Genomic DNA, 15,670 nt, shown 5'->3' with positions numbered 1-15,670 from the left:
AAAGTTTCTTGCTGTAAAAGGGGGTGTGTGAACAATCACCTCCTCTCCTGGGCTAAGGGATGTAGTTGACACCTATATATTTAAAAGTAGGCAAACTGTGTCCAGGCTCTAAAAAATGTTTAGCAATCAGCTTAGTGGTTTTCTGGTGCCTAAAAGCTCAACTGATTGTCGATCTATGGGTTGCCTACTTTCAGGGCCGGATTTACATAGCGGGCGCCCCTAGGCCCACTGCCGTTCGTCACCCGTGCCCCCCTTTATTAATGCAAATTTTCATAATCGGGACCTGAGCAATGTGGATTGCGCACGGGAAATTAACAAAATTATTGTATCTCCTGTACATCCCCAGTGTTTTTGAACCAATGTGGTTGTGGTTGGGCAGCATGCCGCCCCCCTAAAATCCTGCCGCCCTAGGCCCGGGCCTAGGTGGCCTTTCCACAAATCCAGGCCTGCCTACTTTAGGAGAGAAGAATTTACCAATGTGTGCATGCTGTTTTGTATAGTTGGCCAAGTTCATTGTGAACACGTGCGGACAGGGTGGTGGTAATTGTATATACACACCATATAATATATATATATATATATATATATATATATATATATATACACACAAACAATAACTTATTTATTAAATTTATATATATATCAGCATAAAGAACATGGAGCATTCAAGGGACTTCATTTATGTGCAAAGGTTTAATGGTGTAAGTCAACATTTCAACCTTTATCACATCACAAACAGTTCCCCAACCAAACCAAACCAAAAATATAAATATACAATCAACATGGGGTCTTTGTTATTATTGTCATTTGTATTATTGTCCAGGCACTACAGTCTGTTTTATCAGGTATAAATTACATTGCAATGTTGTTGGAGTGTTGAAAAAAAACAGAGAAACCAGAGGAAACCCATGCTAGCACAGGGAAAATGTAAATTGTATTCTATGACAGAATGCAGTTGAGGAATTGTGTGTGAGTAAATGCCATCATCAACAAAACAACTACAACTTATTCATAATTATGTTGCATGCAGGGGATGCAAACATACCAAGTCAATATTTTATCTACTAGCAACTAGTAGCATTTATACAATGCTGCTTTCACAGCATTTCTCCTCAGTTTAGCCTCTGTGATGTTTTTCCATCTGCTACCAGCCCACAATGGATTATTCATTTAATGAGGAAGACACAAGGGAGACAAAGGATAAACAGTATATGTAAATGTACCTGGTGAGGAGGACAGCTGTATCATAATGAGCTGGGTGGGAATCGTCTGGAATATTCTGAGTTCTTTGCCATAAGCAAAAGTTGTGGAGAGTTGTTGCTGCATTAAAGCTTATTACTGGTCCATCCTAAATGTAAAGAAAAAACAGACAATTTATTAAAAACTGATCCTTGCCTAAAGCAGCATTTTAATTTGATGGCTTTTACAGTGAGCAGGATGTCTGCTAAAAGAAAAATTATAGCCATATGTTATAATATTCACAAATGTTTATTCTTAAACATCCATGCCCTTTTGCTTATTTAAACAGGTAAATGAGGACAATATTTCAGGCATCATACATAGGCCAATCTGGAGACTGGATCGGCAGCTTGCATATCAGCCCTTGCATGGCCAACGTTACACATTCATTACAAAACAGGGACAAGAGGACAGTGCAAAATGCACACAGGTATCAGGACTATAGGGCTTGTTTATAACCACAACTGCAGTCGCACAAAAATGAATACAGTCATATTGATGCCATTCATTAAAGGGATCTGAGGGCTAACATGCTCTTTGCACTTCCAAATAATTGTGCTTGTTCTGCCTCCTGTCCCAAATTGTTATATGTGCTTCAGTTGATGCAAGGAGACCCTGGATCCAATAGGAGCAGCAGACTTGTGCCTAAATAATCATATGCAGACAATATTGCACTTGCTTTGATGCATCATACGCAATTTACCCTGAGATTACTCTGGAATTATTTAAAAAACCCTGCATTCTGGATTAAAAACCTTGCAGTTTTCGTACAAAATTGGGTTTGCAAATTACCATTCATGGAACTAAAAATTACACAAAAAATGACTGTATAATCAATAATGATTTTTGCTTCTTTGATGTTTTTCTTTTATCCTATATTTGCTATTTGACTGTTTCACATTTGACTACTTTCACTTGTTGGCAAATTATACTAAGAAAAATATTTCACACATGGAGTTTGGCAACAGACTGACATTTTCTCACCTGTTTCAAATCACGTAAAAAAAGTTTTGTATCTTAATAATTCATGGGCATAATATTGCAGTAAGTAAGTCCCTGTGTGTTGAAACCATAAAAGAAAGGACCTGTAGGTGAACGCAATAAAACTGACCACCAGATGTCACTATAGTGTAATTTTGTACATAAAGTGTAAAACAAAAAAAATATTAATTGATACAATAATTTTGTATGAATACAGAATTGCACCCCATGCCAAGGCTGCCACCAAAAATATATGCACAACCATGTTGGTGGCATATTCCCACTATCAAATTTTATGCTTACCTGCTCACTGTGTATTATAACAAGTTTCACAATCATGATGTTTATAAGATTCCCAATACTTGGGTCTTTATAAATAGCAGCAACCTGCAAAAATATGTATGAGATGGATTAGTAAAATTCATAAAATTTAGTCAGGCCATAATTTCTGATATTGAGGGGGTTATATACTAAACAAAAGTTAAAGTTGGGAGAGACTTACTGTTGCTTGAAATAGAGGAGCCCAGATGATGTTTAAAAAGTAGAAAATCTTTAGGGCATAATTAAGCCTGACGCATTTCGTGCCAAGGATGGGCACTTACTCATAGGCTATAAGGGACCACAGCAAACCTCTAATTTATCTGGTTGGGCTTTTTGGGGCAAAAACTCAAATTATTTGTGGAAATTTTTTTTTGAGATTCATTATACCTCAATGCTGCAAAAAGCCACAAATCCAAAAACCCGGCTTCTCAGACCAGTTGAAGTCCTGTATCTAAGTCAATGGGAGAGGCACCTATCCCAATTTGAAATTTTTGTGGTCTGTGCTGGATTTAGCCCAAAAATCCGACATTTTCTTGGTTTTCGGACAAAAACACAGAAAATTGTATCTAGTTTTTATGCGATCGAATTTATTTGGGTTATTTTATTAATAAATAAGGTCCTATCGAGCATGGACGTTTGGTTGTGTTTTAATAAACTATAAGAGAAATTTGGATTTTAGTAAATAACAATCAGTGTTGCACTGTGTGTGGAGCATATTTCTCACAGTAGGACAGAGGACAGTCCAGAAGCAATGAACAAGAAAATGTTTTGCACCATGACATTCTGGGGGAGCACAGAAAAAATCAAATGCAACTACTAGTAGTACAGAAAAATCTTAAGTACATAGCTGATGGGTAATATTGTGCCAGGAATCCAATGTAGCCATTGACTATGAAGATTTTCATTCATCCAGGTCATGGTATATCTAATATAAGTAATTGTAAAACAACTGGACTTGCCGAGTAATTATTGAAGACGTTTCACTACTCATCCGAGCAGCTTCTTCAGTTCAACTGAATGGAGTTCATTGGTTCAGAGGTGGCAGTATAACTTTTCCAGCAGCTTGTTAGAATAGAAAGTTTTACCAAAGAAACATCTTGTCTAGCGAATTAATGCTGTGCACAAATGTGTAGGGTGAGCTATTTTATGTGCATGCCAATTCAAAATAATTTAGCCATAACATAAAGGGTTCCATTGTTAATACAAGGCCTTTATATAAAGGAATAAGGCTTTATTCCTCAGGCCTGTCTTACTTAATGTAGTAAAAATAATCAAAGGGATCTTTTTGATGCAAACAATAAAGAGCATGATATTGATATTTGAGATATCTGAGATGATTTGAATGAAATGTAACATGGTTTTATGCATTACCTCTTAGGCAGCAACTCAAGGAAGGTATTCACAATTTCATATCTCTTTATATGAGATGTTGGGCCAGATTCAAATCAATGAGTAGACACTATCTTTTTATGTGCAAACTTATAAGCGAGATTCAATTCTCCTAATTTCATTCCAGTTTTTTTCATAGACTTCAATAGAGTTTTTGTAATGTTTTTTCATTGAATTGCATCTGACACATGTCATGGGACAATCTGAACTGAATAAAGACCAAATAGGAATATACTGTAACTCACCCTTTTCGATTTTAGTTGGATTTTCCTGCAGGGGTGTCCTGTGTCCACACCCCAAGATGACATGTTCAAGTATAAGGGGCACATTTACTAAGGGTCAAATTTCGAAGTGGTAAAATTATAGAAATTCGATAGTCGACGTTTTTTTTTTATTAAATTTAGCCATTTTCTATCGAATTCAAATCGAACGATTTAATCGATCGATCGGACGATTTTCCAAAAAAAAAACTTTGACTTCTAAAAACTTAGCCAAATACTAGCTATATATATAGTTCTAGGAGGTCCCCATAGGCTAACATAGCAATGCGGCAGGTTTAAGGTGGCGAAGTGTCAAAGTTTTTTTAAAGAGACAGTACCTTAGATTTTCGAATGGTCGAATATTCAACATTTTTTCAATTCGAATTTTGGCCTATTCGATGGTCGAAGTAAACAAAAATTACTTTGAAATTCAAGGTTTTTGAATTCGAAAATTTGACCCTTAGTAAATGGGCCCCTAAGTGTCACTTGATAAAGGGCCTAGCCCAAAACATGTTGTGGTGCAATTTTACCCAATAAAAGCACTTTGCATTCATAGCTACTGCTCTGGATTTGTCCTGCTTGTTACAATTATACTTAAACTAAATAAGTCTTTCTAATCTAATTGAATCTGGCCCATTATATTCGAACTTGTCCATTTTATTATTATGCACTGAATCAAGGAAACTTTTTGCAAGATTCATGCCTCGACAAATCTTTAGTTTTCTTCGCAAACCGAATAGGAAATGAGTAAACAGCTTAATGGCACACAGAGTGATTTCAAATGTTTGGTCTCGTGAGCATTTTGTATCTCTCTGGGAGGGGGACAAAATGCTCACAACAGACTAATTTACTTTGAATGGAAATTGCCTGCAAATGCAGACTGCTGTCACTAGCCATTAGTTAAAACATTAATTAAATTCCTCTTCAGGTAGCTAATTACTTTTACTTCAGGCCTTGAACAGAATATACCAAAATAAATGGTTTATTTTTACATTACATTAGTACTGGGTTTGTTCATTACTTACTATGGACATTAAAGTTAAGATGTAATGCTGTAAGTTGTGTCCATGGTGATGTGCCATTCTTGCATCAGCAGTAACCATAACCTCTACATATCTTGGATATGACAAAAATCTCTTCTTTCTAATGTGTGATCTGCTTGCACTTTCTTCATGTGTCTTGTTCTGTGATGAATAGTGAGGAATTGACAGGTTCTGAAAACTTGCAGTATCTTGTTCTATGCTGTTTGAAAGTTGAAGATGGAGCTCTTCTTTTCTTTTAAGATCTGTGGAAAATTAGTATGCAGAAAGATGCAAATAACATTCAAACAAAATCATCTACTTTCAGCAATTAGACTGTGTATATTAGAACTGCATTATGGTATCTATTCGTAAAGGAGAACAAAAGCTTAATTAAAGAAGTAGCTAGAAATGTTGTACATTATGTTTTGAGCTTCTGTACCAGCCCATGGCAACCACAGTCCTTTAGCAGGGAAGATCTGTGTCTCCAAAGATGTCCCAGTAGCTCCCCATCTTCTTTTCTGCTCATTCACTGCACATGCTCTGTGCTGCTGTCAGTTACTGAGTTTAGGGACCCACTCACAATATACAGTACACATAGAATAGAAATGTCACAATATAAGGCTGATTAGTAATTAATACAGATAATTACTACATGGCAGCACAGAAACCAGTGCAATTAGCATCAGAATGTAATAATCAGCCCTGTAGCATCAGCCTATATTACAGACAAAAATCTAGGGGGGGGGGTGGAAGCACTCTTAAGGCTAATACAAAATATATTTAAGTATAATGGAAGCGCTACTTACAATGAACTTCCCTGAGCCCCTGTCTCATAAGTAATTCAATATAAATGCAAATGCATACGTTTACAAAACAGGGGTTTTTAGTTACAAAGCCTGAAGCTGTGGCTCAGCTCAGTGTGGTTTTTTAATAGCACCCCATACCCACCCCTTTATATTAATGGTGGTCCTATGCTTTTAAATATGGGCGTTGGTTTGAGCAATCTCTCTCCCTTAAAAGCCCTTGCTGGCTGCACAACACACATTGTGTACAGGTAATGCTATTATGCAGAGAAGTATCTTTTTATATTGTGACCTGAGTTAAGTAAGTTAGGGACCGCCATATGGGGTTTACCTTGACGTGGTATGGTGGCTTTTCAACTTTATGATCATAACTTTGTAACTAAAAACCCCTGTTTTGTAAACATATGCATTTGCATTTATATTGAATTACTTATGAGACAGGGGCCCAGGGAAGTGCATTGTAAGTAGCACTTCCATTATACTTAAATATATTTTGTATTAGCCTTAAGAGTGCTTCCACCCCCCCCCCTAGATTTTTGTATATTACAGACAAACCTTATTTTTTGCTTGATAAATTGTGGCTACCCCCGAGCTTAGCTTCTCAACAGCTGCTCAGAGCCCACTGGGCATGTGAGTGTCACAAACACTTTCCAAGATGGTGACCCCCTGTGACAAGTTTGAAGTTGCTGCTATTGACAAGCTGAAACTTTAGACTGGTGCAAGAAGTTCAGTATATAAAACGTGACATTTTTACCCATATTCATTTTAAGGGTTTAGTTCTCCTTTAAAGGAGAAGGAAAGACTTCTTCCACTTGGGGGTGCCAAACCCCCCAGGGGTGCTTCGCCATTGAGGCGAGTTGAGGCTATCGCCTCAGGCGGCAGCGCCCCACTAGGTACCAGGGGCAGCAAAAATGCTGCTCCTGGTACTTTAAGAGCGAATTTCCGGGGGAGGGGGCGGAGGCGGCGGAGGGTCCAGGATCGCCCCTGAAACCCCCAACATTTGTTTAAAATTAAATTTTTCACCTTTTCATATCTTTGTGGAAGTTAAGACAAGATCTAGGAGACCAAGAAAGCTTTCAGAGAGAACTGCTCATCCACTGGCCAGAAAGTCAATGCCTCTCGTGATTGCAAAGGACCTGCAGGAAGGTTTGGCTGGCACAGGTGGGGTGTTGCACTGTTCCATGGTGCATTGCTGCTTGCATAAACATGATATATGAGTATAAGACTCAAAGAGGAAGCCTTACCTGCGAGATCACAAATGTCAACATCCTTACCTGCAATATCTGAGTTACGCAAAAAAAAAACAAACATGAATTCCACTAAATATCAGAACATGTTAGACGCAAGTGGAAAACAACTAGCTAAGAACCTGAAGCTGAAAAAGGGATAGTTAAAACAAGACAATAAGCATATATAAATATACCTCAAACGCTACCATAAACTGCTTGAAGAAAATCAAGATGAAGTTTTAGGAATGGCCCTCACAGTTCCCTGACTTAAACAACATAAAGTTGTGGGTAAAACCTAAACATGAAAGACGATAAAAGAAGTGATCTGCCAGGAAACATTAAGCAGAAAGTGTCATGCTCCAGGGATTTTTTTTTTGTACAGATTTTTTTTTTATGAAGGCATCAAAGGGCTGACTAGGTATGTATATATTAAATACAGTCCTGGTGGGCTTGGGTAAGATTATAAATGTGTTTTAAGAAATCACTTTCATGGAGAACAGATATGTTGGATGGGAAATTGGAGGAAACTCCAGAGAAGCGATGCAACTCTAATAAAGTCCTAAACACATTTATATAAAGAAGTACTTAGTGATTTGTTAAGAAATAGATTGTTAGAAGAGAGCAATGAATGGTTTAAGTACTTGGAGATAGGGAGGAGCAGAGTTGTGAACCTGCTTTGAATGTCAGGTTCCTTAGTTTGAATTTTATCATGAAACGTAGTGGAATTCAGTGAAGAGAGTCAACCTAGCATGTAGGTTGAAGCACAGTGTGTATAAACCTAGCAGCAGCATTTATTTTGAAATGTTGTGGTGACCATCTCTGAGTAGGAAAGCTGATGTGGCCCTTGACCAATAGAATTTTCTAACCTGCTCGACAGATACCTGTACAGTTTATACCCAGATATCAGTAAGGTAGGCCATCAGGTGAGCCATATTCAATGAATCTGGGGAGGTCAAGTCACCAGCATTTTTCAGTCTGTGTATGGCCACAAAGTAAATCTGGCATGGTTTTTTCTACAGGATAGTCACTATACTTTCAAGAGAAACACTAAACACTTTTAATTGTTAGATACACATACACTAACTGTGCAATGCAAACCTCATTGACACTTATCTTTATAATGCAGAGGAAAAAAAGAATTCACCAACATTCAGTGGCTGCTAATGGTTTTATTTTAAGAAAATTACATCATCTGCGAATCCCATAAAAATAAGGCACAAAGCTGTAATGTCCAACCAGCTGTCAATATTTTTTAAATAAAAACATGTGATCAGCTGTGTTAAGCACTGGCTTTAAACACCCTGTTAGTCCAGCTGTTCAAAAACCTGAATTTCTCTAGTGCCAAGCTAACATTTGTTGAGTGCCAAGCACAAACATGTACATACGTCTATATTTAAACAATACTTCTACATTTAAACAATCTGCCTTCCAACAAAACCCCTTGACAATGTCATATTTCAGTTATGTTCTGCTGCCAACTTGATGACACTGTCATTCTAAGCTGTCTTTGCAAGTTTCTGCGCAATCTCAGGAAGAAAAATGTATTTTTAGTTACATGTTTATGACCCCAGGTTTATACAGCAGTGATAAATGGAAGTATTCTAGACCAATATTAAAAAAAGTAATTAATTAGATAGAGCAAGAGGGGAAGAAAGGTTTAAAACGTTTTCCACATGAGCATAAAAGAAGGAGAGTTTCTGTTCTGAAATTTAAGATAGTAAAGCTGGCCATAGATGTAAAGATTTTTAAAAGATCCGGTCGTCATCGTGAGACCACGATTATCTTGAAAAGATCGTACGAGTTGTCCATCAACTAAAAAGACCATTTGCCAGGAAAACAAAGGGGAGCTGCCTGCTTGGCCCTGCAGACATAGATAGATTGCACTGGGACCGATAAAGATTTTTTAACCTGGCCGATCAATTTTCTGACAGCCGAAAAATCGTAAGATGTACGATCGTTCGAATCCCACTAACTTCACGATAATTTTCGAAGGATTGGACGGACTTCACTAAAAACGGTCGTTCAGTAAGAAAAATCTTTGCGTCTATGGGGAGCTTACGGGAAATAAGTGCTATTAATATGACCAGCAACACCTGCTGGTCAATTTCCGACCGTGATCCATAATCCAGTAGATGAACTTGTCAGAAGAAAGAAAGAGGGAGAAAGAGTATAAAATATTATTATATTACTATATTATATATTAATAATATATTAATATTATATTAAAATATTGCAAATTTACCAAGATCACAAGAACTAATTTTGCCCCCCAAAAATTAATCCTGGTTCAGGCTGGCAAACTACTATTATACTATTACTATCTTATTACCTACGTCATCAACTCTATGATACAGTATTATCCTACATACATTTTTTCTTTACGGCACATTCTCTCTTAGTAAAGTGCTTTTTGGCAGAGTTGAACAAAAATAAAACTTTATATGATCCATAGTGCAGATTTTTGGGCAACACAGCAGAATGTTTGAAAATAAAACATTTCTACTATAAATTCTGATTAAACTGGTTGTACTGAAAAAAAATGTATCATGAATTTCCATACAAAACTATATAGATGAATGGAAGTGTAATTGTTCTTAATACCAAAGAACACACAGCAACGCCTTCTGTAAGAGCACATGGAGTTCCTGGACCTCTAGAAAAACCCACAGGAATGCAACAGATGGCACTAGCAGTCACAGTCAAAATTATACTAAAATTATTGAGTGCATGAAACTTTATGCTTATTTAATGTTTTATATAATACAAATGAAAAATTACTAAATTCCCCCATGGCGAAAAAATCCTCTTCTATACTATGGCAAAAAGAGGCTTAAAAACCCAGCCTTTGTGGGGTCCACATTACATTTCCTCTATGTTTTCAAAACAGGTTAGTTTCTAATGATACATTTGCTGTGAGGTGCGTTGTTTGAGTCCAACATAGGACCATTTCTTGAAACCCAGACTTGGCCCAGACCTGCAACTTGTATTTATACCTGCTACACGCTGACCACTATTAAACTGGAAGGGCTGTTGCTGGAAACTAGAACGGACTTGGGCAGAAGTGGGCAGGGACAAAAAAGTGAAGAACTACTTTGAGAGCAAATGCAATTTAAAGGATTCTAGAATTTAGAATGTAATATCCAATTTTCAAGCAACACTATTTACCTCAGCAAGACACACACTTATATACATGCTCATGATAGCCCTAACTTTTGGCCTCTCCTGGCCAAACTACATGCTTTTCTGACTTTCAAAGTGAAAAGGTACAACATCCTCTGCATTGGAAAAACACATTTTACATACTTATACTAAGTTACTTCACAATTACTATGCATTTGCTGAATTTAATATTTTTTTAAAAAAATATGGCAAGTGCAACAGGCATCTGCATACTTTAACTATTGGCTTCTAGGATGAGATTGTAGGTGATGTTTACTTATTCTATGTTTGCATGCAATGTTGGATCTACACCACATATATACTCCCATGCTAGCTAAACCTCTTGTAAACCATATGTAGTTATTTGGGGGTTGGCTTTGCCTACCTAACCAGCTTAGGAGCAGCTTTATTTATCTTGACTGGTATAGACTGTAATGACATAGTGGAAATTGCAAGCAAAAAGTGATTATATACCTTCTTTAGCCATTCCCAGCTCAAAGCACATACTCATAGGTTTCTGCTTGTATTATATATTTACAGATCAATTAAAGTATTAAAAATGTACAAAAAAAAGTATGGACCAACTGGAAGAGTACACAGACTTTCCCCATTATGTAGAAAAAGGCACCAAGTTTACCCAGTGTCAGGGGGCCTATCGGCTCCCAGAAGGAGTAGTCAGGACCAAGGAGGAAGCTTGGGTGTTCAGGACCAAGTTTGCGGTATCAGAAGGGGTTAGGAGTAATCGTCGTCAAATTTCAGGCAAGGTTCGGTAGGCAGGCAGAATACAGCAAAATCCAAGTTCAGGAATTAGTCAGCACAAATTATAGATGCACCCAGGAACCAAACACAATCCGGCATCGAACCCGAGTCCTTAAGTATTTGAATTTCGATCCGGGCAAGTGACGTCATCGAGCCGGCGTCGGACCACGTGGGTCATGGGCACTGCCCATCTTTGATGCGGTGCCGAAGAGAAACGGAGCGCCATCAGGCGTCCTGACACCCAGGTACAGTAACCCATTGTTTTTACTGACATTGCAACAAATAACATTTTTGCATTAAAACAATATAAATGTTAACTGCTGATTGGTTGTTATGGGTTACTGCACCTGGGCAAATGTTTAGCATTTTTTACTGCATAACCCCATTTGTGTTATATTGTTTCCAAACTGTAAAATTCAGCAAATAAATAGCAATTTTGGATTAGAATTTGCAGAGAGGGGGTCATGTTTTAGTTTGCGCCTACCTTGCAGAGATTATGATAACTCATTTTCAATTAGAAAATCAAAAAAAATATATCATCTAAATTCTAATCAAAGGTGCTCAAACTTTTGAACATGACTGTATATAGATACATCACACACACACAAATATAGGTATTTCTTACAGAGCTGGTGATAAAATACCTGATATATAATTATGAGCAAACCCAAACACTCAGAAGCAGGTTGAGAAGACAAATATGTAGATGACACACTGGCATGGCAAGCATGGGTTTCAGTTTCTTGCCAAATGCAAGCTATTCTGTAACAGATCTCTTTAAAGACACGTGATAGCTTCCAGCTGCACATCAGCATTCTGCAGCCAAACAGGATGGTAGTTAAGTTAAAAAATATAAAGGAAGACATTATGAAACTTAGTACTGCAGGATGCAAAGAAAATAAAATATTCACAGTTAAATAAGCCTATATATGAAGTATTGGTTTGCAAGTTATATCAAATCAGCACAAGAGAGAACTATGAAAGGACTATATGAAATCAACAGAAGGAAAACTTCAGGAAGAACACTGCATCATGAGGGTAGAACACTGATTATGTTCCTAAGAAATCTGATTCCTAGCACTCTTTCTTCTGTCTTCCATCAAGTTTGCACAACAGCCTGAAGTTGCAGTTTGTCTACATTGTTTGTTGAACAGAGGTCTGAAAAAAGGTATACATGTGAGCATATCAGCACAAGTAACAGCCTTAAGAATTACTGTATGCACATTTACAAGAGTTTGAACTGTTAGCGCAGGTGCAAAAATATAGGGGCAGATTTATTATGCGGTAGAAAACACATAGCGACAAAATTCACTGCACACACTGCCAGGCTTCGCCACATAAAAACCGACGTAATGTATGTCTCGGTATAGTGAATAATCATAGAAAGAACAGGAAAGACAGGCACAGCAGTGCAATATTTTAGCATTCAGGAAAAAAAACATGGGCAATTCAACCATCTGATAATAAATATGCGCTGGCCGAACGTTATAAATGACCCCCTCTGTGTTCACCTCGGTATCCCCTCAATAGGTTTCCCTATTGCTCCTTCTACCACTGAAGTGCTCCTCACTACTCTGCTGCAGCCCTTGGAGGATCAAGAGCGGAAACAAGATTATCTGATGCAAGGCGTTCATAACCTGACTCGCAGACTGGATACTACGCAACAGACACCTGGTCCAGTAGTTTCACTTCCTGTTGCCGTCCAAGAGGGTTCTTCTGCCGTGATGGGTAATATTCATAAATTCCATGAACCCAAAATTTCTTGCCCCAAAAAATTTAGTGGGGATAGAACAAAATTATTTGTCTTTAAGGATGCATGCAAATTATACCTTAGCTTTTTCCCTCACTCCTTCGTTACTGGAGAGGTAAAAGTGAGGTTTGTAATGACCCTGTTACAGGGCGACCCACAAATTTGGGCCCTAAGATTATCCTCCTCTGACCCTGCCCGCTTTTCCCTAGAAACCTTCTTCAATATTATGGCGATACTTTACAATGACCAAGATCGTGCTTCTTCAGCCAATACAGCGATTCGTAAATTATGCCAGGAAAAACGGGATGCAGAGGTGTATTGCACTGAGTACCGCCAGTGGGCTGTTGAAACTGGTTGGAACAACATGGCTCTTTGGAGTCAATTCCGGTTAGTGCTTTCTGATGCTGTAAAAGACAGTTTAGTAAACTACCATCTATCTACTAATCTGGATGATCTAATGTGTCTAGCCATCCAAGTAGATAGAAGACAGAGGGAGAGAAGGGGTGAGAAGGGTACTTCCTTTCCTACGGGGTTTACTAATATTAAGCCATCTAACCACTCAGTGCCTCTACCTCAGGAGGAACCAATGCAATTGGGTAACACTCATTTAACTCCTGAGGAAAAGGCCCGCAGGCGGTCTCAGGGTCTGTGTTTTTACTGGTGGGAAAAGGGTCATTTTCTCAACCAGTGTCCTAAGAGGCCAGGAAACTTCAAAGCCTAAATGGAGAAGGGGAGCTCCATTTGGGTTGAGAAGTTTCCTCTCCCCAATTTTCCTCTAGGATCATGGTACCTGTTAAATTAACCTGGCCTACGGGCTCCGTTAAGGTTTCTGCTTTTGCGGATTCTGGGGGGACGGGGAGTTTTTTGGATGCGGCCTTCACAGTAAGGTTTAATATTCATCTAATACCCCTTATTCCTCCCATCTTAGCCGTTGACAAAAGCCCCTTGGGAACAAGTTTGGTAACTAAAAAGACTGTGGCTTTGTCAATGTGTTCTAACAACTTGCACTCTGAGGAGTTGTCCTTCTATGTTATTGAGGGTTCTACTTCTTCTCCTTTAATTTTAGGTTTACTTTGGTTACGGGTACATAACCCACATATTGATTGGGTAACTGGGGAGATTCTTCAATGGGGTCAAAAATGTAAGGGCTCTTGCATAAGCGTTCCTCAATTGGTGGCAGTCACCTCTCTAGAGGGTTTACCCGCAGCTTATGCTGACTTCTCTGATGTGTTTTCTAAAATAGCCACAGAAACATTACCCCCATATAGGCGTTATGACTGCCCAATTGACCTTATTCCTGGGTCTACTCCCCCTAGAGGGAGAACTTATCCTCTTTCATTGCCCGAAGCCCAAGCAATGAAAGATTATATAAGTGAAAATCTTCTAGTTCCCCTGCTGGTGCTGGGTTCTTTTTCGTGGGCAAAAAAGATGGAGGTCTTCTCCCATGTATTGATTATAGGGGCCTTAATAAAATTACCATCAAAAACCGCTATCCCCTTCTGCTGATTTCTGAGTTATTTGATCAGGTCAAGAATGCTACCATCTATTCCAAACTTGACCTTAGGGGTGCATATAAACTCATTCGTATCAGGGAAGGGGATGAGTGGAAAACGGCCTTTAACACCAGGAAGGGCCACTACGAATATTTAGTTATGCCATTCGGTCTTTGCAACGCCCCCGCAGTGTTCCAGTAATTTGTCAACTATATCGTCCGGCTGGGGTTATTCGTAGTGGTATATCTTGACGATATTCAAATTTTTTCCTCTAATTTGGGTGACCATCAAAAACATGTCTGGGAGGTGTTGCTCAGCTTATGGAAAAATAACTTATTTGCGAAGCTTGAGAAATGCACCTTTATTTACATGCAACCCAAAGGTTCTTAGGTTATGCTAATTATTATAGTCAAGTCATTAAAAACTTTTCTTTGGTGGTGTCTCCAATTACAGATCTAACCAAAAAGGCGCAGATCCAAGTATGTGGCCTCCTGAGGCTATTCAAGCCTTTGAATTTCTCAGGAAAAAATTTGTGTCTGCTCTCATTCTCCGTCACCCTGATACTACTCTTCCTTTTATCGTAGAGGTTGATGCCTCAGAGGTTGGGGCAGGGGCGGTCCTTTCTCAAAGGCATCTGATAACCAACAAGGTACATCCATGTGCATTCTTCTCTAGGAAATTTTCACCTGCCAAAGCCAATTATGACATTGGTAATAGAGAATTGTTGGCTATGAAATGGGCGTTTGAGGAATGGCGACACTTGTTGGAGGGGGCATACTATAAATGTCTTTACTTGTTACTTGTTATACATCGAGTCTGCTAAACGATTGAATACTGGGCAGGCTAGATGGGATTTTTTTTTTACCCGGTTTAATTTCTCTCTCACATACAGGCCTGGTTCCAAAAATATTAAGGCAGTCTAACCTTTCTGAACCTAGTGAGTGTGTTCCCATTATTCCGGGTGAGTTAATTGTGGCAGCTCTGGGATCAGACCTTGCCACACTATTGTCTTCAGTTCAGTCTCTGCCCCTGTAGATACTCCCTCCGGGAGGTTATTTGTACCTGAGGATTTTAGGGAACAGGTTCTGGATGAGGCTCATAATTCAAAAATGGTCTCATAATGTGTGGTGGCCTTCATTTAAACAAGATGTCAAAAATGTTGTTAATTCCTGTCCTGTCTGTCAAAGTCTTCTAGAAACCTGTTACAGGGATTGCTAAAACCATTTCCTATTCCTGACAGACCCTGGTCCCATCTGTCTATGGAT

General features: G+C 38.5%; 1 protein-coding gene across 1 annotated transcript in view; it reads right to left on the bottom strand.

The window, feature by feature from the left end:
• LOC108710260 (A disintegrin and metalloproteinase with thrombospondin motifs 20) overlaps positions 1–15,670 on the bottom strand; it is a 99,906-nt gene that overhangs the window by 63,177 nt on the left and 21,059 nt on the right. The window contains exons 4-6 of the mRNA XM_041586391.1: positions 5,216–5,475; positions 2,524–2,607; positions 1,224–1,348 (exon numbers count right to left, since the gene is read on the bottom strand). Coding sequence (XP_041442325.1) covers positions 1,224–1,348; positions 2,524–2,607; positions 5,216–5,475 — 469 coding nt within the window. The remainder of the gene's footprint in view (positions 1–1,223; positions 1,349–2,523; positions 2,608–5,215; positions 5,476–15,670) is intronic.

Source organism: Xenopus laevis, chromosome 3L (genome assembly GCF_017654675.1).
Source record: "Xenopus laevis strain J_2021 chromosome 3L, Xenopus_laevis_v10.1, whole genome shotgun sequence".
NCBI lineage: Eukaryota > Metazoa > Chordata > Amphibia > Anura > Pipidae > Xenopus > Xenopus laevis.
The sequence above is the reverse complement of the archived record's forward strand: the minus strand, read 5'-3'. Positions and strand labels throughout refer to the sequence as shown.